Source organism: Mobula hypostoma, chromosome 6 (assembly GCF_963921235.1).
Source record: "Mobula hypostoma chromosome 6, sMobHyp1.1, whole genome shotgun sequence".
NCBI lineage: Eukaryota > Metazoa > Chordata > Chondrichthyes > Myliobatiformes > Myliobatidae > Mobula > Mobula hypostoma.
In genome coordinates this window covers 135,329,638-135,354,450 of record NC_086102.1, presented here as the reverse complement: position 1 = coordinate 135,354,450, position 24,813 = coordinate 135,329,638, and the positions used below count along the sequence as shown (strand labels likewise).

At 42.1% G+C, this 24,813-nt stretch overlaps 1 protein-coding gene across 1 annotated transcript in view; it reads left to right on the top strand.

Annotated features, from left to right (window-relative positions):
- The window catches only part of ndufa10 (NADH:ubiquinone oxidoreductase subunit A10), a 104,521-nt gene extending 87,154 nt beyond the window's left edge, over positions 1–17,367 (top strand). Inside the window, exons 9-10 of the mRNA XM_063051794.1 lie at positions 5,719–5,827; positions 17,074–17,367. Of these exons, the coding sequence (XP_062907864.1) occupies positions 5,719–5,827; positions 17,074–17,142 (178 nt within the window). The 3' untranslated portion in view covers positions 17,143–17,367. The remainder of the gene's footprint in view (positions 1–5,718; positions 5,828–17,073) is intronic.
- The last annotated feature ends 7,446 nt before the right edge of the window (positions 17,368–24,813 follow it).

Here is a 24,813-nt window from a genome sequence, read left to right as displayed (position 1 = left end):
TCTAAAGGGCAGATCTAGTTTGCAGTACAATCAAAGCACACCACATGAACTCCTACTGATGAGCAGTAACTAATCCCATCTGTGGAGTCACTGACTGGCTACATCCCTGCATTCATAAAGAGATGAAATTCTTAAAATAACCCAAACTGCCCACATGATGTAAAAGATTAATTTTATCAGGTTGTAAGGAAGTCTTAAAAAGATCAACTGCATTGTAAGGCTATGCACCAGTGTTAGTAGCAGAGCTGTAAGCTGACTAGATCATAAGGTGGTATACAGATGACTTGCCTTTCTTGAGCCACGTATAGTAAGCAAGAACAAGAAAGTTTATATTGGCTCCGTATAATACAAGGAAAATCTATTGCCCACAGTTGTGACTGTGCCAGGATACCATTGTGCAATGGTATTAGGGAAGGAACAAAGGATTTTATCAAAGAGAATATCAAGGTAGGGACTTTTACTGAAAGGTGAGACTTGGATGGCACATAAAATGATGAGAGTTCTGAAAGTTGAATAAGATGAACCTTTCTCTCTCAATGGAGCTGTTATTTAGTGAGGTTATGGATTTAATGGTATCAGTAGAAGAAATCAAGGGGACTGGAAAGATTTTTTTTCACTATGGGCTTCTTTCAGCCAGAAGACTTCACGGAACTCAAGAGGTATTTTGCGTGGTGTAACCTACTGAAATGCATGTTCCCATTATTTTTATTTGGCCTGGCATGTACATGATAGGCTGATTGGTCACCTCTCGTGTTGTAAATTTTTGCAGTTCCAAATTTGTTATTTCTTCTCTGCTGTCTACCTAGTTTTAATGCTGCTTGCATGGATTTTTTGCCACCGAAGATCACCTCTGTATTCCAGTGTGTTAAAGGGGTTGATTTGTCGGTATGTCTTCTTAGTTTGTTCCCTACTCAGGTTTGAGGGCAAGGTACCAGCACTGGGTGACAAACTGGTCGGTCAAGTATTGTGATATCAGGTTATTCATTTCAGGGCAATTGTACATACTGTAAAAATGCATTGGGTAATAAAATAACACTAGCTTCCAGTCCTGTGCTCTACTAAAACTGCTGAAACCAAGACATATGAAAAGGCATGTTAGAATTCAAGGGACTTTGAAATTGTACACTTGACACATGTTGTTACATTGGTCTGTGTTTGTGTGATTCATAGTTTGGCACTGATCCAGAAGAGATTCCTTAATCTGAAAAACTAGATCAGTATCAGTACACAGTCTCTGTATAAAATGCTGTTTGTCTAACGAGGATAAATACAGCATGCTAAATTTGCTTTTGTTTTAAAGCTACACTCTACAGCAGGATTTCTCAGCCGGGGTTCCGTGAGTGATAGTAATTTTTTTAAAAGGCATCCTTCTTCGAACTTTGCATGACATGTGATGCTAGTGCTTGCAGTGGTAGGCAGTGACTGAGCAGCCCCGTTAGCAATCTTGTTTGGGGTCTCTCAGACCAGTATGGCAGTGCACAGTAGGACTCTGTTTATTTGGTTGAGTCCATTCTCAGTTTCTGATGCAAGATGGGGGACGCGATTGATAATTGGTGAGCGCTGTATTGCACGGAGGGGAGGACGGTAGGCTGATGAGCATAAGTATGTCTTTCAAGCAATGAATAGACTCTCCCAACCTGGGCTGTGACATCAGCCTCTCCCTCCCGAATTACCTCCCCAAAATTCCCTTGCGTGTTGATGAATGACTTATGGGAGCAAACAAGCTACCAGTATAGTAGAAAATTGGAGGGAAATTTCCATTCTAAAGGCTCAGCTGCTGGCTTGCCAATTTGCTGTTGTTGTAAACGTTGCAAAAGGTGGATTGTGTAGGTTAGAAGTGAACTGTATTGTGGTTTTTGTATTTTTTGCAGTTTCCCCGTTTAGTCATTTATTATGTTGTTCTTATTATGCAGTTCTTCTTATACAGTCCACCTTTACAATGAAAGCTATGTATCAATGGGTTTTACATGGACTGGTGATCCAAGTTGTCCTATTCCATTTTGTCTAGTCTGTGACAAACACTTACAAATACAGCAATGGCTCCAGCAAAATTGAAGACACTTAACTACATATCACACCTATACGACACGTAAAAGTACTGATTATTCTAAACAGCTATTGGAATTTAAAAACAGAGTAAAGCTTTTGTTAATAAAGTAACAGTCAGTAGAAGGGTGAAGGAAGCAAGTTATTTAGTAGCTTGGAAAAGGAAAGGTCACATAGTTGGTGAGAACCTAATAATGCAAGCATGTAAAATTATAGTGGGTAAAATGCTAGGGCAAGACACACTACAAGAAATTGAAAGGTTTCCCTCTCAAACAGTACGATACGTCGACGTATTGATGACATATCACATGATGCTGAAGAGGCCTTGTGTGATAGACTGAAAAACAACAGGTTGACGAGTCAACAGATTTCAGCAATAAATGTCATTTTGTAGTGTTTGTAAGATTTATAAATGATGGTAACATTCAAGAAAAGTTTTCCTGTTGCAAAGAGCTGCCAGAAAGGCCAAGATGTATATAATGTTTGATCTTCCTAGCTGGAAACAAAAGGTCTGTCTTGAGGGAACAGTGTTGGCATCTGTACTGATGGTGCCCCATCAATGGTTGGTTCCATGAGAGGTTTCATTTCTCTTTTTTAAAAAAAAGAAAATCTTGACCTTGTCACAACACACTGTTTCAACATTGCAATTTTTTTAATGTTGTAAATTACAATAATTAAAATCAATTTACAACTTACATTTAAACTAAATATACCGAGCCTACCTTTAGAAAAATTAAATCCCACTTTGGCTTAGGCCAGTTCTTTAACAGAAATTTATTATGTTTGCCTTATGAGTTTTTAAAATTTATGAAAGGGAAAGAAAAAAATTAATTTCAAGAAAGGTAAGCTAAGCTTAACTTTTTTTTTCCAAGGAAGGTTGGCTGAACATTTATTCTCTACTCAAAAGAGTATTGACAATTATTTTGGGATTATTATGTCTACAACTTACTGATCATGGTAAGGTACCGTGAGCTGTAGATATAAGAATTTTTAGCAGGGGTTCCCTATGATCTGAAAATTATTTCAAGGGTCCCTCCAGGGCAAAAAGGTTGAGAAAGATTGCTCTACAGGAATAGCTGCACTATTTCTAGTGTTTCCCAAGGAATGTGAGTGGTATAGACAGCAATAGATTCAGGAGTTTATGTCATTAAGACCATCTGTGGTACTGTGAATAGTTGTAGGTACCGCACCTTGGGTGGGATACATTGTCCCTGGATGGTATGTAGACCAACACTTGGACCCAAATGATGAAAACAAAAGCAATGGCTGAGTCCCAAAGCAAAAGCCTCAAGACATTAGGTTTCTGAAATAAAGTGAAAGATGCCAAGTCAAGCCTTATCTGCGGAGAACAAAATTGAATTTGCATTTCATCCTTTTATTAGTTTAAAAGCATGTTTTAAGTTGCAGAAGAAGAGAAGGGATCAAGAGAACAAGACTCTCTGATTTTGTGGAGACCAAGAGAAGTTGAATGGCAAGGGTTGAGAGAGAGTGGTGAAAGCTTTTTAATGCAGGTGAATGCTCCTCTCTACATTTGTGAAATGGTGACAGGGACACTTTTTTTCAGAAAGAGGTTTCCATTTAGTAGAAGCTGAATTATTTCCTGAATCCCTGAGCCTAAATTTTTGAGACATTTGATTATCTGGAATTGTGAAATAAGACTGATGGCAGTGGACATCTTGGACTTATGTGTGTGACAGGGCTGGTGATATTTAAGAGTGGCAAGAAATAGGGTGAAAATAACACGCAAGAGTAAAGGTAAGGAAATAGATTAAGAGGGAGGAAAGAGTGACAAAGGAAAATATATAAAAGAAAAATACTGAATGTAATACTCAATTGTTTTGTTTCTTTTCCAGATTTGTTGGTTGTGTAATTCAGGCACAAGGCTCATTAACTGTGTCCTAACTCCTTGAATACTATTCTCAGCTTTCTGCAGCTAGCTAACTTCATTAATGGAGTAAAACAAGAAAATATTGCCTTATACTGAGATAATTTCCCCTTACAATGTCACATTTGCCTTTGAATCGCACTCTGCCCTGTGCCAAATGTTCTGTTTTTCCTGACTGGTGTGTCCAGAAGCAGCTTCAATAGACAAAACTTATGAAAGACTTTGTAATGTGAATTGCATGGGGGCACATGCACTAAAATAAAAAATGATCGCTCATTTCAGAAAGTTGCTTGCACCATCAGTTACTGCTTTTACTAACTTCAAAATAATTATCTAAGCAACACTTAAGATGTCACTCATAAAACAATTGGCAATTGATGGTCCAAGTCTAGTGCTAACTTAACCAATTATACCCTGAGACAGGAGGGGAATAAACCATTGACAATTCATCAGGGCTGGAAAAGAATCGGGTAGGAGCCAGAGTAAGGTGGTGGTAGGGGAAAGAGTACAAGCTGGCACATGATAGGTGAAACCAGGTGAGGGGGGAAAGGCAGGAGGATGGAGTAAGAAGCTGAGAATTGATAGGTTGAAGTAAAGGGCTTAAGAAGGAGAAATCTGATAGGAGGACAGTGGGCCATGGAAGAAAGGGAAAGAGTAGGGGCACCGGAGGGAGGCGATGGACAGTTGAAGGGAAGATAAAGAGTGAGAGGGGAACCAGAACGAGGAATGGAAAAAGAGGGAAGGGGAGGGGGAGGGGGAGAAATGACTGGAAGTTAGAAAAATCAATGTTCATGTAATCAGGTTGGAGGCTACTCGTGGGTAGAGGCAGGAGCAAATACAATAGTGCCATTTAAGAGGCTTTTAGATAGGTACACAAATATACAGAGAATGGGGGGATATGGATGCAAGCTTTAACTGACATTGTGTTCTGCACATCATGACCCGAAAGGCCTGCTTCTGTGTTGACTGTTCTACATAGATTGACGTTACTAATACTATTGTACAATCATTATATACATATACTTATCATCATACATTAACGTAATGGAGTGGTTAAAATCAGCAGAAGGAACTTTGAATGAGCAAGCTCAGATTGTTCTGTAAAAATTCAATCATAATGTGTGGAATGTAGCAGAAACCCCTTTAATTTTTCTAGTCTTGTTACAGAATCATTAAGTTTCTCTTGAAGGAGAGAACACCACGATAGCTCAATGTTTTTCTCTGCATTTGAATTTAATTAAAGATAAAGTTATGTACCCAGCTCTTGACCACTTAATCTTTTAAGCTGAGTGCTGTCAGTGGTAGATTGTTCATTTTATTTCAGGGAAGGCTCCATAGGGCAGCTTCGTTTAAATTCTGCCCAAATGCTGAAGATTGACAGAAAAATGTAAGAAAATGGAAATTTTCAACCAAAGGTTTTGATGGAGTAGGTTCCACCTCTGAAAATAACGTTCTTGCGAAGTAATTAACTATAATAATTCAGTTTTTGCTGATATTAAGATGTTGAGTTCCTTGCTGCACCACAGAAAACCACTAGGGGATGCTGTTGCTGCATGGTTTAGGATATCACTTGCAAGCTCTTCTGCCCCAGTAGTGCATCAGTGTGTCAGACCCATCACTGGAACGTGGTGCTGGTGTTGCGATAATTAGTGGGCACTTTAGCAGCCATTATGTTTTCTGACCCACCAGTTCCTTCTTGATCATAGTTGGGACCAGCACTAAGTTCACAGATGTGATCCAAAACAGTAACAGAGTTGATTGACATTTATTTTTTTCTCCTTCAATAGGGTTCAGGACAAATCACGCATAGCTGACCTGACATCAATCCCCAGATTCCTTCCGGAGATCACAGTGGGAGCCCATGAGTTTGATGAAATGTATCACGCTTACAAGCAGGTAAGAACATGGCGTAATCCCATATTCTTTGTTTCCGGTTTTATAAATTTAGTTTGTAAATCATTCGCAGGCTGACTGGACGTGCAGTTTGTCGCTGGGGATGGTTGATGTTTCTTCTTACACAGGCTGCATTTTGTTCTACACATCCAGCGTCATCCTGGTCACTGCCCAGTAAGCTGCAGAATCAATTGGCTGTTGTCCCAGGCCAGCAGGATATACGATGTGGAGGTGTAATTTCCCTTACACTCTTACTTGCCACAAGCAACCTTAAAATCATTTGCTCCGCTTTAACACAAGGGCAATAAGACTGGCTGCTTCTTCAAGAGAGCAGAGACCTTCAACTGAGGAGAGAAAGAACAATTCTTTCTATGGAAAGTTTTACCCTGTTTCAAGATGAAAGATAAAAGATTAGCTTTATTTTTCTATCTAACTATACAGCATGGAGTAGACCTTTCCAGCCTCTTGAGCCACACTGAACTGGCAACCCTGGACAAACCCGATTAGCCCTATCCTAATCATGGGGCAATTTACAAATGACCAATTAATCTACCCGGTATATCTGGGCTGTGGGAGAAAACCAGAGCTCCTGGAGGAAAGCCACGCAGTACAAGTTCCTTACTGGCAGTGGCAGGAATTGAATCCCGATCTTATAGCTGGTGCGCTGTATCGCTTTACACTACCATGCCGCCCCCATCCTCTCTGATGATGTTACAAGGAGAATTGAGTATAGTGTATAGGTGACTGGCACAGGTCCCAACACTTAGAGATTTTAACAGTTTCTTTGGGTTTGTTCAGCTATTGGCACCTCTAACTGCTGCTGCTTTCCATTGACAATATCTGGGAGAGTGCCTGCACTATCTATCATTGTTCATCTGTTCACACGTTTCAGTGCTAGACTTTTCCAGGCATTAATATTATTTAGTTTGACTCTGTGTTCTGTCGTGTATTAGGCCTGGTTTCCGTGGTTGTAACAATAATAAAACTATGAGTGTTTGTTGGCAGTAATAAGCTTGAAACTGTCAGACATTTCTGGGCAACACACACGCATATTTAAATATGAAAATCTGAACCTCACTGACTACGAATCTCTACTCTCATGAGCTGCACAGTTTGGCATCTTATTCTGGCTTTATCAAGGGAAGCCAGTGAACTGATAAAGATTCATAAGTATATTTGTGGTTATTAAACTTTAGGGGACTTGTGGATTATATAGATTGGGCAAGAAAATGGGTTTGAGACCAAAGTTTGATTGGACAAGATGGTGTTGAATGGCAGAGCAGCTTCGACGACATTTGACCTACAACTGCTATTTCTTGTAATTTTTATGTTCACAGCCTCAGGTATTTCTAAACTATTTTTGTAGACTTAGTGTTTCATCTAGTCACCTGCAGTGAGAGTTTCTAATAGTAAATGTTGGCAACTATTATTGTTGCATGGCAAGCTTCCTGGACCTAAATAAGCTGATTTTACATGCATGAATTGTAAATGATCGCTAAATAATTTATAACAGGTTTTTAATTTTCCTCAGAGACTGCAGATGCAGGAATCTCGAGCAAAAAAAAGACAAACTACTAAACTGGCAGGTTGAGCAGTATCTGTGGGGTGGAGGGGGAGAGAGAGGAGGCAATTGTTGACGTTTGGGTTGAGACCCTCCATGCAGTTCCTTTGCCCTCCCCCAAATAATGTTGCTTGACCCACTGAGTTTCTTCAGTAGTTTTTCAGTGATTTTCTTTTATTCTCTAAGTTTTGATAGTTATCTTTCAAATGTTACGCCTGTGCTTCAGTCTTGAATTCCTTCTGCATTTTTACAAAATATTTGTTAAAAATTGTGTTGAGAATTTTTCAAGGGCTGCTCACTGAGAATGACATCATTAGTGCTTGAAGCCAGGAATACCCTGAAGCAAAATCTGACAGCATATTTTGCCAGACTTCCAGACACATTACAGGAATCATTACAAAATTCAGGCCATAATGAATATTTCTTGTTCTACCCCACCATGACTCAATGATATCCTGTCACCTACTCTACTTCGCATCATAAGACTCTTTGGAATTCTAATTATTCCAACTAATATAGCATACAATCTTTTCAGCAATTTTTTTTTGTTAAATTGATTTTTGGAATGCAGGCATAGCTGGTAAGGCCAGTATTGATTTTTGATCATTGCTATTGTGGATTTGTGGCCAAATTGACGCAGCAAAGCATGAACTGGAGAGCGAGGAATGAGCCAATGTTTGGCCAGTTTAAGTGCAGGGCCAGATTGAAGGAGGGGGACGGGCCAGTGTTCAGTTTGCTGCCCCTCGAGGTTTACTAAACACTGAACTGAGGCTGTGGCTTGCAACTAACGGGCTCCTGGTCTGGCTGCAGCAATGAATTGACTTTGTGGCTGTGGACTCACTTTCGTAAACTGTAGTTCTGTGTGTTATTCGTTTACTTTCTACTGTTTGCATAATTTGTTCTTTTTTTCCCACACATTGGGTGTTTGACGGTCTTTTTTAATGGGTTCTGTTGGGTTTCTTTGTTTTTGTGGCTGCCTATAAGAAGATGAATTTCAAAATTGTATATTGTATACATACTATGATAATCAATGTACTTTGAACTTTAATTGCAAATCCTTAATTACTATCAAGAAGGTAGCAATAAGCCATCTTTTTGAATTATTGTAGGTGTTTCATGAAGGTTGCCTCACAATGCATGTTCCAGGATTCGGAGTGAAAGTAATATATTTCCTAGTCAGGATCATATGTGACTTAGAGGGGAATATGAAGGTGCTGATGTTTTCTTGTACCCACTGCCCTTGTCCTTGGTTACTGAGGTTTAGGAGGAACAGTCAGAGTAGCCTGGATGCATATTGTAATCCATTTTATAGGTACACCGTTGGTGGAGAGAGTAAGTATTTAGGCTGTTGGGTGGTGTAAAAGTCAAGTGGATGCTTTGTCCTTGAGAGTGTTGAGCTTTTTGATGGTTGATGGCAGAGGACTCGTACTGGCAAGTGGTAAGTTTTCCATCATGGCTGATGATGGGAAAGCTTTGGGGAGTTGGGAAGTCGGTCATCGTAGGATACCCAGCCTCTGGCCTGCTCGAGTAGTTGCACCGCTTATCTGGTTGGTCCAGTAGAGTTCCTAGTCAATGTGACCCCCAAGATTGTGGGAAGTCAGCACCGCTTATCTGGTTGGTCCAGGCTAGGTGGTTGAACGTAGAATAATTCCTTTGATTTACGATGCCAATACAAACCAATCTCTTTTATCAACACATGGTTCATAATCCCTCTGTTACCTGTCTGTTCATGATGTGCCTATCTAAATGCTCGTAAATGTTGCTGTTATGTCTGCTTCCACCACTTCCTCTAGAAGCACTTTTCAGATGCTTGCCACTCTAAGAAAACTTGTCTCGTATATCCCCCTTTCACCTTAAAGCCACATCCTCTGGAATTTGACATTTGTACCCAGGGTAAAAGACTGACTATCTGTCTCTTTCTTTTTGAAGTTGGCCTTGCATGGGGTGAATTAAATTTGATCATTATCCCATGCCTGAATGTTGTCTGAGTCTTAATGTTATTGGTCTATGGTTGTTCATTAGTCAGTTGAAGCTCTCACCCTATTTTTGACCTGATGACCTTAGCAGCCTTAGACAGGAGTCCAACAATGCATACTTAATCAGCTTGTGAACTGCTAAATTGATGCAACATCAGATAAAAATCTGAATTCTCTGCATTGAAAAAGGATTTTTCACAGTTGGAGGTTAGATGAACAAAGAATGCACTGTGTTTCTCAATCCACCATCTACCATGAAAACCAGTATTGCTGTTGTTTGCTCTGAAGCCACATTAGACATTTCTCAGAAGTAAGCAATGGCACTTTTAAGCAGTCATTAAAGACACACATCTGTAATTTCTTGAGCATAGAAATAAACAAATTTCTATGATACAGAATCTCTCTACCCCATTCCTACCTAACTGATTATCCTTGTCACATTTTCCTGTTTAGATGTCTGTAGGATTCCTAGCAAGTCCCTTGGGTATCCCATCCAATGTCAGCTGTGTTCATTAGTTTATAAAGCTTAGCAAATAGGAAGATCTCATTATATACTAATGAGGTGGCTTCTGTTGAAATTTTACCCATCATGGTCCTTGATCCATTCACTGGATTTCCCCCGTGATCCTGCTTCCTCTGCTCGACCTTCTTGCTTGCAATAGAATGGCACCAGCAGATGTTGAGAGAGTTAAACCTACAGTCAAAGCCAAAGTCATGCGAGTTCTATATTCCTATCTGATTTTCTTCCCCAGTTTCATGAAATACTTCTTACTTTATATAACTTAGATCCTTCTTTGGAGAAGCCTTTCATAATATTCTTTGCTTTTTTTCTGCTTCCTGTGTTACCCTTTACTCCAAAGTCACAGTCATTCAGCATGGAAACAGGCCCTTCAGTCCATTGAATGGACAGGGATGGCACAGTAGTGTAGTGGTTAGCATAATGCTTTACAACACGCCAGCTGTAGGATTGGGCTTCGATTTCTGCTGCTGTCTGTAAGGATTTTATACACACTACCCATGACAATATACAGTGGGTTTTTTTCCAGTTGCTCTGGTTTCCACCAAGTTCCAATAAGATGTGTGGGTTAGGGTTAGTAAGTTCTGGGCTTGCTATATTAACATTGGAAGCGTGTCAACACTTGCAGACTGCCCGCACAATCCTCGCTGATTTGATTTGATGCTAAAGGCGCATTTTACTGTATGCCTCAGTGTACCTGTGACAAATAAAAGCTAATCTAGTGAATCCATGCCTACTACCAAGCACCCATTTACACACTAATTCCATTTCATTGACCCCACATTCCCAAGAACTCCCAGCTCACCCCCAAATTGTACCACTCACACGCTAAGGACAATTCGCAACAGCCAGTTAATTTACTGACCTGCACATCTTTGGGATGTGGGAAGAAACCAGAGCACCTGCATGGTGAGAATGTGCAAACCCCACACAGTCAGCAGCAGACGTGAGGCTTGAATCGAAGTTAGCTGGATCTGAGAGGCGGTCGCTCTGCTCATGCACTCATGCCAGCCTAAGCTTGATTAAATCATGTCTGGCAGTGTAATGATTTCACCAAACTCAAGTCTGCTGCTGGAGCAATTAGGCCACGGTATCCTTCAGGCCGGGAATACCTTCATGTTTCTTTCCGCTACTGTCCTGCCTTCTTGTTCTGCCTCTATAGCAGGGGTTGCCAACCTGAGGTCCAAAGGCCCCTCGGTTTATGGTAGGGCATGGCATACAAAGTGTTGGGAACCCCTGCTCTAGACCTTTCCCAATAGCTATCCGATGGAAGCGGCTGGTGGGTAAGCTAATGTTCTCGTGTCCAAGAATGAGAAAAACTCTTCTTTCCACCGTGTCCCCAGAATTTGGTGGGAGTGCAGGAGTTTTCTCTTTCTCCTTCATCAATCCCCATGGTGAAGTGGCCAAAAAACCAGCACTCAAATTGGGAGGCCAGGAGGGCAGAGTGATATCTGGTTCAGATTTGTTCTCAGTATCTTTCGGTGGCTTGGTGAAATGTTTAAAGTTTAAAATGGTAATTCAAAATTTTGGAATATATTATGGATATGAAGGACGGATTTTATGCATTGGAAAAGATGTATTTTCCGGTTTTTAGGAATTAGTGTTACGTTCAATTGTACTGTCCATTTCCCTCACAAGTAGGTCAAGTATCAGTTAGTGGAAAGAATTTCCAAGGCAGAGTGCATCAATTAATGTAGTTAGTTTTATTTCCCAATCCAACTCCTTTTGTATAATTTGCCAAGTTTAGGACGTGGCTGTTGACCATCAAAAGCTGGAGTCCGTGATTATTGGCAAACTGGTCGGGGACTTTAAGGACAATGATAGAACTGTTCCTTATCCAGGCTGGATTTTAGAGCTAGAAGGGCATATTTCATTATCCAGGACCCCTGCCCCTTGCCCCACACACAGAAACATCAAACCATAAATGAGTAAACTGCGGATTTAAATCAAACTAATTAAAGACGTTGACTAAGGACCTTCAACTGAAGTGTCCATTGCCAAAAATACATTTGGGTTAGTGTAATGAGTGGTGACCAAAGAGATTTTTGTCAAAGCTGTGTTTTTTTTTATGATTAATGAAATGAAAAATCTGCCATGGGAAAGCAAAAGAATGTTTTGAGCCAGTCACAGTGTCCAGCACAGAGACTGCACATTTCTGTTCTGGCCGCAAACCACAACTCTTCTATGCAGCCTCTCATGTTAAAGGCATTTTTGGCAGCGCAGTTCAAAGCTGGCTATTTTTAGTCTAGCCACAAGCTGAGTTGTTACTGTGAAGGAAAGAGGAAATGTGATCTCAGGGGATGTGTCAGGGTTAATGATTCTGTGGAAAGCAATGTAAGACTGACATTAAACATAAAGATGAAGCAAAAAAAAAACCCACAGAATATTGTTCACCGGAAATCTTGCTTTTACTTCTGTTTTGAACAGAGGTTTTGCTCCCCTTGGGACTAAATTTATCTCTGACCTTTTTATATTGTTCTAAGATGTTTAGGGTCATTGGGGTGCTTTGCACTGAAGATGAGAGAAGCTTTATAAAGGACAACTGATTATTCAGATGTGATTTTTATTTCGTATTTAGCTGAGGTTGTCTTTGGGGATTGAGTGTCTTTAATGTATTTACTTTGCCCAGTTCTTAAGGCTATTTGGCTGAAATATTTGGGAAATACATGGAAGGTTGTAAACGAAAAGGGCAGGGGCGCTTATTGCATACTTGCAAACTCTTGTCCTCTTAAGCACCACATTAAATAATGGATGGAACTTACCACAGATGCATGTGACTCCTTCTGGGAATAATCAACTAATCTTTTTGTTCTACCAAAAATATGGGCAGTTGCTGAAGGGTGCTGTGATCTCAGCACGAGACTGACAGGAGCTGCTCTGCCTTCCTCTCTACTTCCTACCCTGGGAGTATTGATGTCAGGACTTATTAAAGCCTTAAAATAAAAACAGAAAATGTTAAAATATTCAGTAGGCCAGTAAACACCTGTGGAAAGAGAAACAGTTCGTGTTTCAGGACCATCCGCCAGAATCTAGAAATCAAGTTTTAATTTGCAGAAAAAATGGGAGAGAACAGGGGATCAAAGGGGAAGATCCAGGACAGGCAAACACTGGAAGGAATTAAATGGCACAAATTGTAGTGGTGTTGGTGAATAACAAAAGGTATACCGGGGATGGTGTAAGTAGCAGGCTGTGAATAGCAGGGAGACGAGGAGGAGCAAAACAGTGCTGTTTCTGTGAAATTAATAAATTTGATGTTGAGTCTTCAGCCTGTAAAGTAAGAACTCAGAAGGTAAGATGTTGGGCTTCATTGGAGCAATGTAGATGGGGATGGGATGAAAAATTACAGTGACAGGAAACTGGAGCCTCCAGATGCCCAAATACTGAATGGAAGAGTTTTTCAAAATGGTTACCTGATTTGCTTGTGGTCTCTCTAATCAAGAGGAGACCTCTTACCGAATTGCAGACAGTACGTGAAATTGGAAGAGTGATAAGTAAATGAGTGCTTCACCAGGAAGGAATATTTCAGTGTGAAAATTATGGGAAGTGTTTTGGGTATTGGTAATCTATCAGCTATGATGAAATGGGTTCCCCTCTGCATCCTGCTTCACTCTCATTAAGCCTCTTAATTTCATTTCTTCCTTGCTGCCATAACCCTAGTTCTTGCTCTATTTTCATATAAAATTCTTCGCAAATTTTAGTAAAATGGAAAATGCAGTACAAATAGGGGAATTTGCTTTCAGAATTATTACAACATAAAAGTTGCTGGTGAACGCAGCAGGCCAGGCAGCATCTCTAGGAAGAGGTGCAGTCGACGTTTCAGGCCGAGACCCTTCGTCAGGACTAACTGAAGGAAGAGTGAGTAAGGGATTTGAAAGCTGGAGGGGGAGGGGGAGATCCAAAATGATAGGAGAAGACAGGAGGGGGAGGGATGGAGCCAAGAGCTGGACAGGTGATAGGCAAAAGGGATACGAGAGGATCATGGGACAGGAGGTCCGGGAAGAAAGACGGGGGGGGTGGGACCCAGAGGATGGGCAAGGGGTATATTCAGAGGGACAGAGGGAGAAAAAGGAGAGTGAGAGAAAGAATGTGTGTATAAAAATAAGTAACAGATGGGGTACGAGGGGGAGGTGGGGCATTAGCGGAAGTTAGAGAAGTCGATGTTCATGCCATCAGGTTGGAGGCTACCCAGACGGAATATAAGGTGTTGTTCCTCCAACCTGAGTGTGGCTTCATCTTTACAGTAGAGGAGGCTGTGGATAGACATGTCAGAATGGGAATGGGATGTGGAATTAAAATGTGTGGCCACTGGGTGATCCTGCTTTCTCTGGCAGACAGAGCGTAGATGTTCAGCAAAGCGGTCTCCCAGTCTGCGTCGGGTCTCGCCAATATATAAAAGGCCACATCGGGAGCACCGGACGCAGTATATCACCCCAGTCGACTCACAGGTGAAGTGTTGCCTCACCTGGAAGGACTGTTTGGGGCCCTGAATGGTGGTAAGGGAGGAAGTGTAAGAGCATGTGTAGCACTTGTTCCGCTTACAAGGATAAGTGCCAGGAGGGAGATCAGTGGGGAGGGATGGGGGGGACGAATGGACAAGGGAGTTGCGTAGGGAGCGATCCCTGCGGAATGCAGAGGGGGGGGGAGGGAAAGATGTGCTTAGTGGTAGGATCCCGTTGGAGGCGGCGGAAGTTACGGAGAATAATATGTTGGACCTGGAGGCTGGTGGGGTGGTAGGTGAGGACCAGGGGAACCCTATTCCTAGTGGGGTGGCGGGAGGATGGAGTGAGAGCAGATGTACATGAAATGGGGGAGATGCGTTTAAGAGCAGAGTTGATAGTGTCGGAAATGGACCAGGTAAACTTGAGGGCAGGGTGAAAGTTGAAAGTTGGAGTCAAAGTTAATAAAGTGCAGGAAGCAGCGCCAATGCAGTCGTCGATGTAGCGAAGGAAAAGTGGGGGACAGATACCAGAATAGGCACGGAACATAGATTGTTCCACAAAGCCAACAAAAAGGCAGGCATAGCTAGGACCCATACGGGTGCCCATAGCTACACCTTTAGTTTGGAGGAAGTGGGAGGAGCCAAAGGAGAAATTATTAAGAGTAAGGACTAATTCCGCTAGACGGAGCAGAGTGGTGGTAGAGGGGAACTGATTAGGTCTGGAATCTGAAAAGAAGCGTAGAGCTTTGAGGCCTTCCTGATGGGGGATGGAAATATATAGGGACTGGACATCCATGGTGAAAATAAAGCGGTGGGGGCCAGGTAACTTAAAATCATCGAAAAGTTTAAGAGCGTGACAAGTGTCACAAACATAGGTCGGAAGGGATTGAACAAGGGGTGATAAAACAGTGTCGAGGTATGCAGAAATGAGTTCGGTGGGGCAGGAGCAAGCTGAGACAATAGGTCGGCCAGGACAGGCAAGTTTGTGGATCTTGGGTAGGAGGTAGAAACGGGAAGTGCAAGGTGTGGGAACTATAAGGTTGGTAGCAGTGGTTGGGAGATCCCCTGAGCGGATAAAGTCGGTGATGGTGTGGGAGACAATGGCCTGGTGCTCCTTACTGGGGTGACAATGGCCTGGTGCTCCTTAGTGGGGTGACACCTCCCTCCCCTTTCTAGATCTTTCTGTCTCTGTCTCTGGAGACAGCTTATCCACTGATGTCTACTATAAGCCTACTGACTCTCACAGCTATCTGGACTATCCCTCATCTCACCCTGTCTCTTGCAAAAACGCCATCCCCTTCTCGCAATTCCTCCGTCTCCGCCGCATCCGCTCTCAGGATGAGGCTTTTCATTCTAGGACAAGGGAGATGTCTTCCTTTTTTAAAGAAAGGGGCTTCCCTTCCTCCACTATCAACTCTGCTCTTAAACGCGTCTCCCCCATTTCACGTACATCTGCTCTCACTCCATCCTCCCGCCACCCCACTAGGAATAGGGTTCCCCTGGTCCTCACCTACCACCCCACCAGCCTCCAGGGCCAACATATTATTCTCCGTAACTTCCGCCACCTCCAACGGGATCCCACCACTAAGCACATCTTTCCCTCACCCCCCCCCCGCATTCCGCAGGGATCGCTCCCTACGCAACTCCCTTGTCCATTCGTCCCCCCCATCCCTCCCCACTGATCTCCCTCCTGGCACTTATCCTTGTAAGCGGAACAAGTGCTACACATGCCCTTACACTTCCTCCCTTACCACCATTCAGGGCCCCAAACAGTCCTTCCAGGTGTGGCAACACTTCACCTGTGAGTCGACTGGGGTGATATACCGTGTCCGGTGCTCCCGATGTGGCTTTTTATATATTGGCGAGACCCGACGCAGACTGGGAGACCGCTTTGCTGAACATCTACGCTCTGTCCGCCAGAGAAAGCAGGATCTCCCAGTGGCCACACATTTTAATTCCACATCCCATTCCCATTCTGACATGTCTATCCACAGCCTCCTCTACTGTAAAGATGAAGCCACACTCAGGTTGGAGGAACAACACCTTATATTCCGTCTGGGTAGCCTCCAACCTGATGGCATGAACATTGACTTCTCTAACTTCCGCTAATGCCCCACCTCCCCCTCGTACCCCATCTGTTACTTATTTTTATACACACATTCTTTCTCTCACTCTCCTTTTTCTTCCTCCGTCCCTCTGAATATACCCCTTGCCCATCCTTTGGGTCCCCCCCCCCGGTCTTTCTTCCCGGACCTCCTGTCCCATGATCCTCTCGTATCCCTTTTGCCAATCACCTGTCCAGCTGTTGGCTCTATCCCTCCCCCTCCTGTCTTCTCCTATCATTTTGCATCTCCCCCTCCCCCTCCAGCTTTCAAATCCCTTACTCACTCTTCCTTCAGTTAGTCCTGACGAAGGGTCTCGGCCTGAAACGTCGACTGCACCTCTTCCTAGAGATGCTGCCTGGCCTACTGCGTTCACCAGCAACTTTTATGTGTGTTGCTTGAATTTCCAGCATCTGCAGAATTCCTGTCGTTTCAGAATTATTATTTGTTTTTTTTCCACAGGTCAATTAAAAATAAAACAAAACAAATTGTGAAACCGTGACTACACTGTGTATACAGAATATCAATTATTTGTGTGTCCTTTAGCTGGAGTTTACAGAGAAGCAAATAGAAATTTCAGACTGGATTTCCCACAACTTGTACAAAGCATTCACACCTTGGTACCTTTGATGATTTTATTTTCTCTCTGTTTCAGCTCCCGGGTCGAAAGTATGAGAAAGGTTTCAATGCTGACGTTGGGGACAAATGGATCTGGTTAAAGTAACTGTGCAGCTTCCAAAAGAACAATTAAAATTGATTTAAGAGGAACAGAAAGTGGTAAGGAGAGGGAACTCTTTGCTCTCATGTGAAAAACTGGTGTCCCACTGAGCTAAGCACAGCAAACCTGTCTGCAGTTGCTCTCAGTCTGTTCAGAATTTTGAGCACCTTATTAATTGACAGGTATCTAATAAAACTTAACATTGAACTCACTGGTGTCCTGTCAATCTAAATGAAACAAAGTGTGATGACATGTAGCAGACTTACAGTAGATATGAATTCCATATGTAAGATAGATATGGCACCAATGTGCTATGGGAGATTGATTGAAGTGGTATATCATCGTTCTGTAGTCTAGTGAAAGGTGTGCTCCCTAACCTGGAGAAACACTTCTGATAAGATGTGCCCACTTACATTATCTAAGAGGTTTGTGTTTCCTAAACCTGTTCCCTGATGGTGACCAGCTACACTTCAACAGCTCTCATAGCCCTTCCATTGATATTGTTAATCTAACTGTCCAACATCCAGGCTCGGGCAGAATTTTTCTTGTTGATAAAGGGGAGGATTAAATAACATGAGATCTAGAACATTATTTCTTCATGGTGGATGATTTGCAGAGAATCCACGGGAGAGTCATTTAATTAATTTTCAATATGTCACCTTATTTGGATGAGTTGGAACCCACCTCAGAAGAGTGTTGCTGTAGGAACTTTTAATTAAATATTCTAAGATGCTACAGGGAACTTATGCATGGCAATTTGTTTCAAATATAATAGTTAAGAAGGGCCCGGAATCCAAATGCAAGTTATCCAAGGCCTGATCTAGGTTGGGTATGGACCTTTGGAATGGGCTATTCTCTAATAGATATGATCTCTTGCATTCCTATAAGTGAGTGTGGTTTTGTTTCTAGCTGGTATTGTATAGGGTTGTTTTGGGCTCCTAACATTTTTCATATTGCTATGTTCCTATAATATGGGCATTTTCTAAGTTAAAGTGGAGCCCTGTTTTCAGAATTAATTGGCTTTGGAAGCTGTGCAGAGGAGGTCCACCAAGTTGATTCCAGAGATGAGGGGGTTAGACTATGAGGAGAGATTGAGTCACCTGGGACTGTACTTGCTAGAATTCAGACGAAGAGGAGATCTTATAGAAACATATAAAATTATGAAAGCTATAGCTAAGGTAGAGGCAGGAAAGTTGTTTCCAATGCTAGGTGAGACTAGAACTAGGGGACATAGCCGGTAGGTGGAGATGAGTCCATAGTCAGAATAACCATGGTCTTATTGAATGGTGGAGCAGGCTCGACGGGCCAGATGGCCTACTCCTGCTATTTCTTTTGTTCTTATGTTCAGCTGTATGAACTCCGCCTTCCTCAACACCATCAACTTTTAAGGCTCCTGTTAAAACCTTATGGTCACGTGTCCCAATAAGTGCAGATGTGTTGTCAGATTTATTTTTATTCTGTTTCTGAAATAGCCTGTTACAGGCGCTTAGTACAATTCGGATATCAAATAATGTTACATTATACAATAAAATTGTGGTAAAATGAACATAAATCAAAAACAAAATGCTGTCACAAAGTGAAAGAAATGAGAAAAAGTTGAAAATACTCATTAGATTAGGCAGCAGCTGCTGACTTTTGATGCAAGGTTATTGTCTGGATATGTTAACTCTGCAGATAGAGCTGCCTGATCTACTGAGTGATTTGTTTTGCTTTATTTGAGAGATGTTTGTCTCTGTTACCCTATTCTGCTGAAAATGGGAATTCAATCTACATTTTGAAATGAATCCAAAAAGTCACATTTGAAATGCACAAGGTTTTTACAGTTGTTCAAAGACAATAATCCTTTATCTGATCATTCTTTTATCTGATAAAGGATTATACAGCCAGACCCTGCTTAATGCGAGGATGTGTTCCTCGGAGGTGGAACACGATGTAAATCAGTGCTGTGCAAGGTCATTATAACATTACGTAAATGAACATGCATGCCTGATTTTAAAAAAATCAAACCCAAGATATATGATATATTACTTACTGTGTGCACAGTAATTCGTGGAGTAGAAAACATGCAAATAGGCCTAACCTGCACATCAGTGGATCAGCAACACATCGCAGCAGCAGCGGAGGGAAGTGGGTGGTGGTTGCGTCTTAGAGGAGGGACCAGTCTGTGGATCCTCCTCTAACTTTGATGGCTTCTTCAAGTAGGTGTCGAGATTTGACTGCATTTTCTTAAGTTTCTTCTTATGAAGCAGTTCTCGGTAGCAGGAAATCGTGTCAAGAGCATCTCTCTTTGCTTTATTGCTTCACTCTCAGTCAGGGTCATTATCAATGAGCTGGTCCATGATTTGTGTGATTCTGGTGATGCTAGTGCTGAGGAATTTTGTGATGAGGCTTCTTGCTGGTGTTTCCTCTTCTCCATCCAGGTACTCAGATTCACCCAGGATGCGTTGTTCTGCCAATTCTCAAAGCTCTTCATTATTAACGCTCTCACCATGACAATGCAGTAACTCTTCAACATCACTGTCATTAGCATCCTGTAATCCCGCTTCATTGGCCAGTTCAACGATGTTTTGGATGACTGGTTCCGCCTGAAATCCTAGAATATTGTTGCAAGCTTCTGGCCATAGCTTCTTCCACACTCCATTCATGCAGTTTGAAGTTACTTCATCTCAGGCTGCTCTGATATTGTCTACAGCTTTCATGATGTTGTAGTTTTTCCAAAATTGCCTGATGGATTGTTCGTCTTGCCCTTTTATTTCCCCTGCAAGTTGCCTGAATGTGCAACAAAGGTCATAGGCTTTAAGATTCGATATTGTTCCTTGATCCATTGGTTGGAGTAATGAAGTGGTGTTGGGTGGAAGGTAAACCACTTCTACAGGAATGCAGATCTGAAATGTGTCAAGATTCTCAGGGTGACCTGGGGTATTATCGAGCACCAACAATGCTACTTGTCCAGTGACAGCAGATTGTCCACAAAGTCTATCATTGATTGAGTTAGCTGTGGGAAGATTACGGACAGCCTGGGAGCATGCACTTTCTCTTGTACGGCATCATGATGGAACCAAAATTGGGTGTGAACTTTTCCCCATTATGGTGTCACCTGGACTTGTATAAGAGCAAGGTTAGAATGCAAAATTGCTGTTCCACCATTGCCTGCAGCTCTTCTAAAAATATTAGCTAAGGCCAAAAGCCCAGTGAACGTATGTGCTTATTTAATATAAAATCAGATTTAGTGATAACACATTCCTTTATTTAAATGATTTGTAGTCTACCTGGAATTAACATAAATACTTTTACATATGCTGGAAATCCAGAGCAACACGCACAAATTGCTGGAGAAACTCAGCAGGTTGGGCAGTGTCAATGGAAGTGAATAAACAATCAATGTTTTGGGTTGAGACCCTTCATCAGGACGTTTCCTCTGGAATTAACACACTGTTGTTAATGCAGCATGAAAAATATAAGATAATGGGTGTTTTTATTATGTTTATATCATGTCGACAAAAAAGGCCTTTATGGGCCGAGTTTTTCCCACGGATACCTGCATCAACTCGTGTTGTGTAGAAGACTTGCTGAGTGCCAGGCCTGCCCTTAGGCTCTCCTTCCACTTGCTTTGGAGCCGGGGTCTTGTTCCTGCTGAGAAGTTCCTCATTACGCATTGTACAACCACTTAATTTTTTTTAACCTATTTCCTTAGGACAAACCCAATAAGCACGTGTCTTCTGAAGCACAAGTTCAGAGTGCACCAAGCAATAATGGGCAATAAACGCTACAGGTGGGGTTCCCTCTCGCTTCAGAGAGGTGCTGCCAGCCCAGATCTTTGAATGTTTGGAAGTTCATAAAGTGATGCCGCATGTACACTTAAATGAAAATCAGCTTAGACCCCAGACGTTGAGCAAAACCTACCCCACACACGTTGACACTGTGTGCTGTGCATTTACAGAGATTGCTTCCCATTCTGTTCTACAACAGCATTGGCTGAGGCACAGGACAGATGAAATGATGTAAGCATTATTCTATTTCTATTGACATTCTTCCAATATTGTGGCCGTATCATATTATAAGAAGCCTCCGAACCAGGGAAGCGATTAGATAAATAGTCTATCTGTACCCCCTCTGCTTTCCTGCCAATTACAATTGTTGGTTAATGCTGACCTATGGCTGGTTGCTGGGCCCAAATTAAGAGCTTTGGTTTCAATATCAGGCAGAGTGAATGAATTCATAAAGGAAGAGCCACTTTCTTAGATATGCAATATTTTTCCACTAAACACTTTGGATTCTTGTTCAGGAAAGCTTCCCACGCACCTTGTGAGTGTCACAGCTTTTTGCTTAAGTCCTATCATTAAGCCGTTCACAGGCACCCATCCAGTGTGCGCTCCAAACGTGTGACTTGAAGTAGAAGCTTTGCCTTTGAGCGTGAGCCTAAATTCAGCTCATGATTGACAGGGATTGAATGTACTGCTGCCTACATCCACCCTCATATTTGCGAGAAATTTTGAAGCAGACTTCAGACAACATTACATTTTACTTAAAATATATAATTATCCACTAAATCTAGTGTCGACCACTAAGCATGAAAGGAAATAAATAGACATTGCATTATGTTCACACATAATACTGGCACATTTTATTTTAATGTTTAGCCAGCAACCATCTGGAAGTTTGAGCATCTTTTAAAATCATACATCGATCATTAAAACTTGCTGATTTTGATTTATTTTCTAGCTGATAACATGCACCTAGATTTGAGAACATATTTCAAAACATAAGCGACCATGTATCTCTGAACGTTATACATGCTTTTTTTTATTAGAGTCATTAATTACAGGCAAATGTTAACTGGAAGAATCATGTTGCGTTACTTCTGAAAGCATTATTGAAATGGCACTTTAGTGTATGTTTTATTTTTTTCCTTTTCCAGCTTGATATCACCAGAATGGTATGGCAGAAGGGACCCATTTCTTGGCAAGTGTAAATAGCCATGGGTCTCAGAGATATCAGATGTGCATTAAGAAGTTTTGTCTCACTGCAAGCAAAACAGTCCTCGCTGCACGATACATGTTGAAATATTCACCATTGTTTAAAACAAAACCTTTGTAAAAATAAATGAATGGGTGGGGAGTCTGGCTCTTTGGAATGTGCTGCTGAATGTTAATGTACACAGGGAATGTGAGCATTTATTGTTGCCAAGTGACTTTGGTTGGTTGCCAGGTTTTTGAAATGGTGTTGCTGTAACTGTAATCTCCACTGATCTCAGTGAGCTTTTCCCTCTTGCTCAATCAAAATTTCGACATTCAAATTGCTCTGGAAATTTAGAATACAATCAGAGAATGTTGGAATCTCTCAGCAGGTCAGGCTGAAGCTGTGGGGCAAGGAACATCGTTGAGAATGCTAAAAGAAAAGACAGTCAAGCAAAACAGTCAATTGCTATTCACCCATGCACAGCAAGATCCCACAAATAGCACTCTGGAATGATCAGGCTATCTGATTTGGTGCTGCCATTTTAAAAGAGAAAGATCATCTTCCCTGAGGGAACCTTTTGCATCCACGTGATTAAACAGTCAGATTTCATTGTGTAGTCAGCTCGTCAACCAGAACAGTATTCCGTCAGCCCTGCACTGCATTGTCAGTTTATTGCCAGGCTGATGTGAACCCATAGCTCCTGATGTAGAGGTGAGAGGCTCTCTAGCTGAATATGGTGGTAGGAATTAAAAACAGAGGCACAGTTTGATCGGTCAGTTATATGAACACACCAGAGACTTTGAGAGTAGGATTTAGGCAGTGCAGCAAATAGAGTTGTTGCCCCATAGCCCCACTGACCTGCTGTTTGTGTGGAGTTCACACCTTCTCCCTGTGACCAACGGGGTTTTTCCCTGGGTTTTCTGCTTTCCTCCCACACCCCAAACACAAGCAGGTTGGTGGGTTAATCAGCCACTGTAAATTGCCTCTAGTGTGTAGGTGAGTCAGGGAAGGGATACAGAAAAATACACTGGCCCAGCTCATTTGTGCCAACCCAGAGTCAATGAAAATGTGTGGAGAATAAAAATGGATTTAGTGTAGGCTACACCGGCCTACAAGGCTCGGGACAGACTTTTAACTTTTTTAACATATGAATGGGTGGGTGATAGTCAGCACAGGCTCAATGGGCTGAAGGGACTGTTCCTGCACTGTATTTATGACTAACAGGCTGAATGTCAGGAGATAAGAATGGAAAGGTGAAAGTTGAGCGAGAATTGCAAATGATTACAGTGTCTGTAGCTGAGTCCTGGTAGACAGTCCAGCACAAAAAGGGAAGCTTAAACAGTGAAACTCAGATAATCTGCCCTGCCTATTCAGAGATCCTGATGTTCAGCATCTGGCTTGCCAGATGATATTTGCTGAACATGTTTCCAACTCGCTGCGACTCTGATCCCAGACTCCCTTTAAACCTATCGGGTTTACTGGAAAATAGAGTACTGTCTAATGGCTAACAAAAAGTGAGTGTGGAAAATCTGCTGATCCAACCCCACCAAATGCTGTGCTTGTCAGATCAGTGGCGTAGGGAAGGTAAATGGAAGACAGAGAAACTTTATCATAATGAAGAATAGAGGTTCTTCAAGGCAGCATTTCAGGAAGCAAAAGGACCATGAGTTACAAGTTGTGGATAGTAGAAATCTGAAATAAGAGGAAACATTTGTTGAAACTCAATGTGTCAGATGACACCCATTAATGGAGAATCCAGCAGGCTGGAGTATTTCTGTGCTGTATCTCAATAAACTAGAACTGGTAACCATAAGACATACAGAATTAGGCCATTCAGCCCATCAAGTCTGCTCTACCATTCCATCATGGCTGATTTATTATCCCTCTCAATCCCAATGACTTGGCCTCCACAGCTATCAATGGTGATGACTCCCAACAGATTCAGGCTAAAGCAGTTCCTCTGCATCTTTGTTCTAAAGGGACACCCCTCTTCTGAGGCTGTGCCCTCTGGTCCTAGATTCCCCTGCTATAGGAAACATCCTTTCCACGTCCAGTCTATCTAGGCCTTTCAATATTCAAAAGGTTTCAATGAGATACCCCTCATTCTTCAACGCTCCAGCAAGTACAGGTGCACACCCATCAAACACTCCTCATACATTAACTTTCTATTCCCGGAATCATTCTCAGGAACCTCCTCCGGACTCTACAATGCCAGCATATAAGGGGCCCAAAACTGCTCATAATACTCCAAGTGCCATGTTACCAATGCCTTATAAAACCTCAGCACCACACCCTTGCTGTTACATTCAAATCCTCTTGAAATGAGTGTTAACATTGTATTTGCCTTCCTTACCACTGACTCAGCCTGCAAGTTAACCTTCATGGAATCCTGCACAATGACTCCCAAGTCCCTTTGCAGCTCTGATTTTTGAATTTTTTTCCCGATTAGAAAATAGTGTACACTTTCATTCCTTCTACAAAAGTGCATAACCATACACTTCCCCACACTATATTCCATCTGCAACACACACAAAATCCTGGAGGAATTCAGCAGGTTGGGCAGCATCTATTGAAAAGGGTAGACAGTTGATGTTTCAGGCCGAGACCCTCCATTGGGATCAGAAAGGAAGGGGAGAAGTCAGAATAAGAAGGTGGGGGGAGGGGAGGAAGTACAAGGTCACAGGTGATAGGTGAAACTGGAAGAGGAGGAGGGGGGTG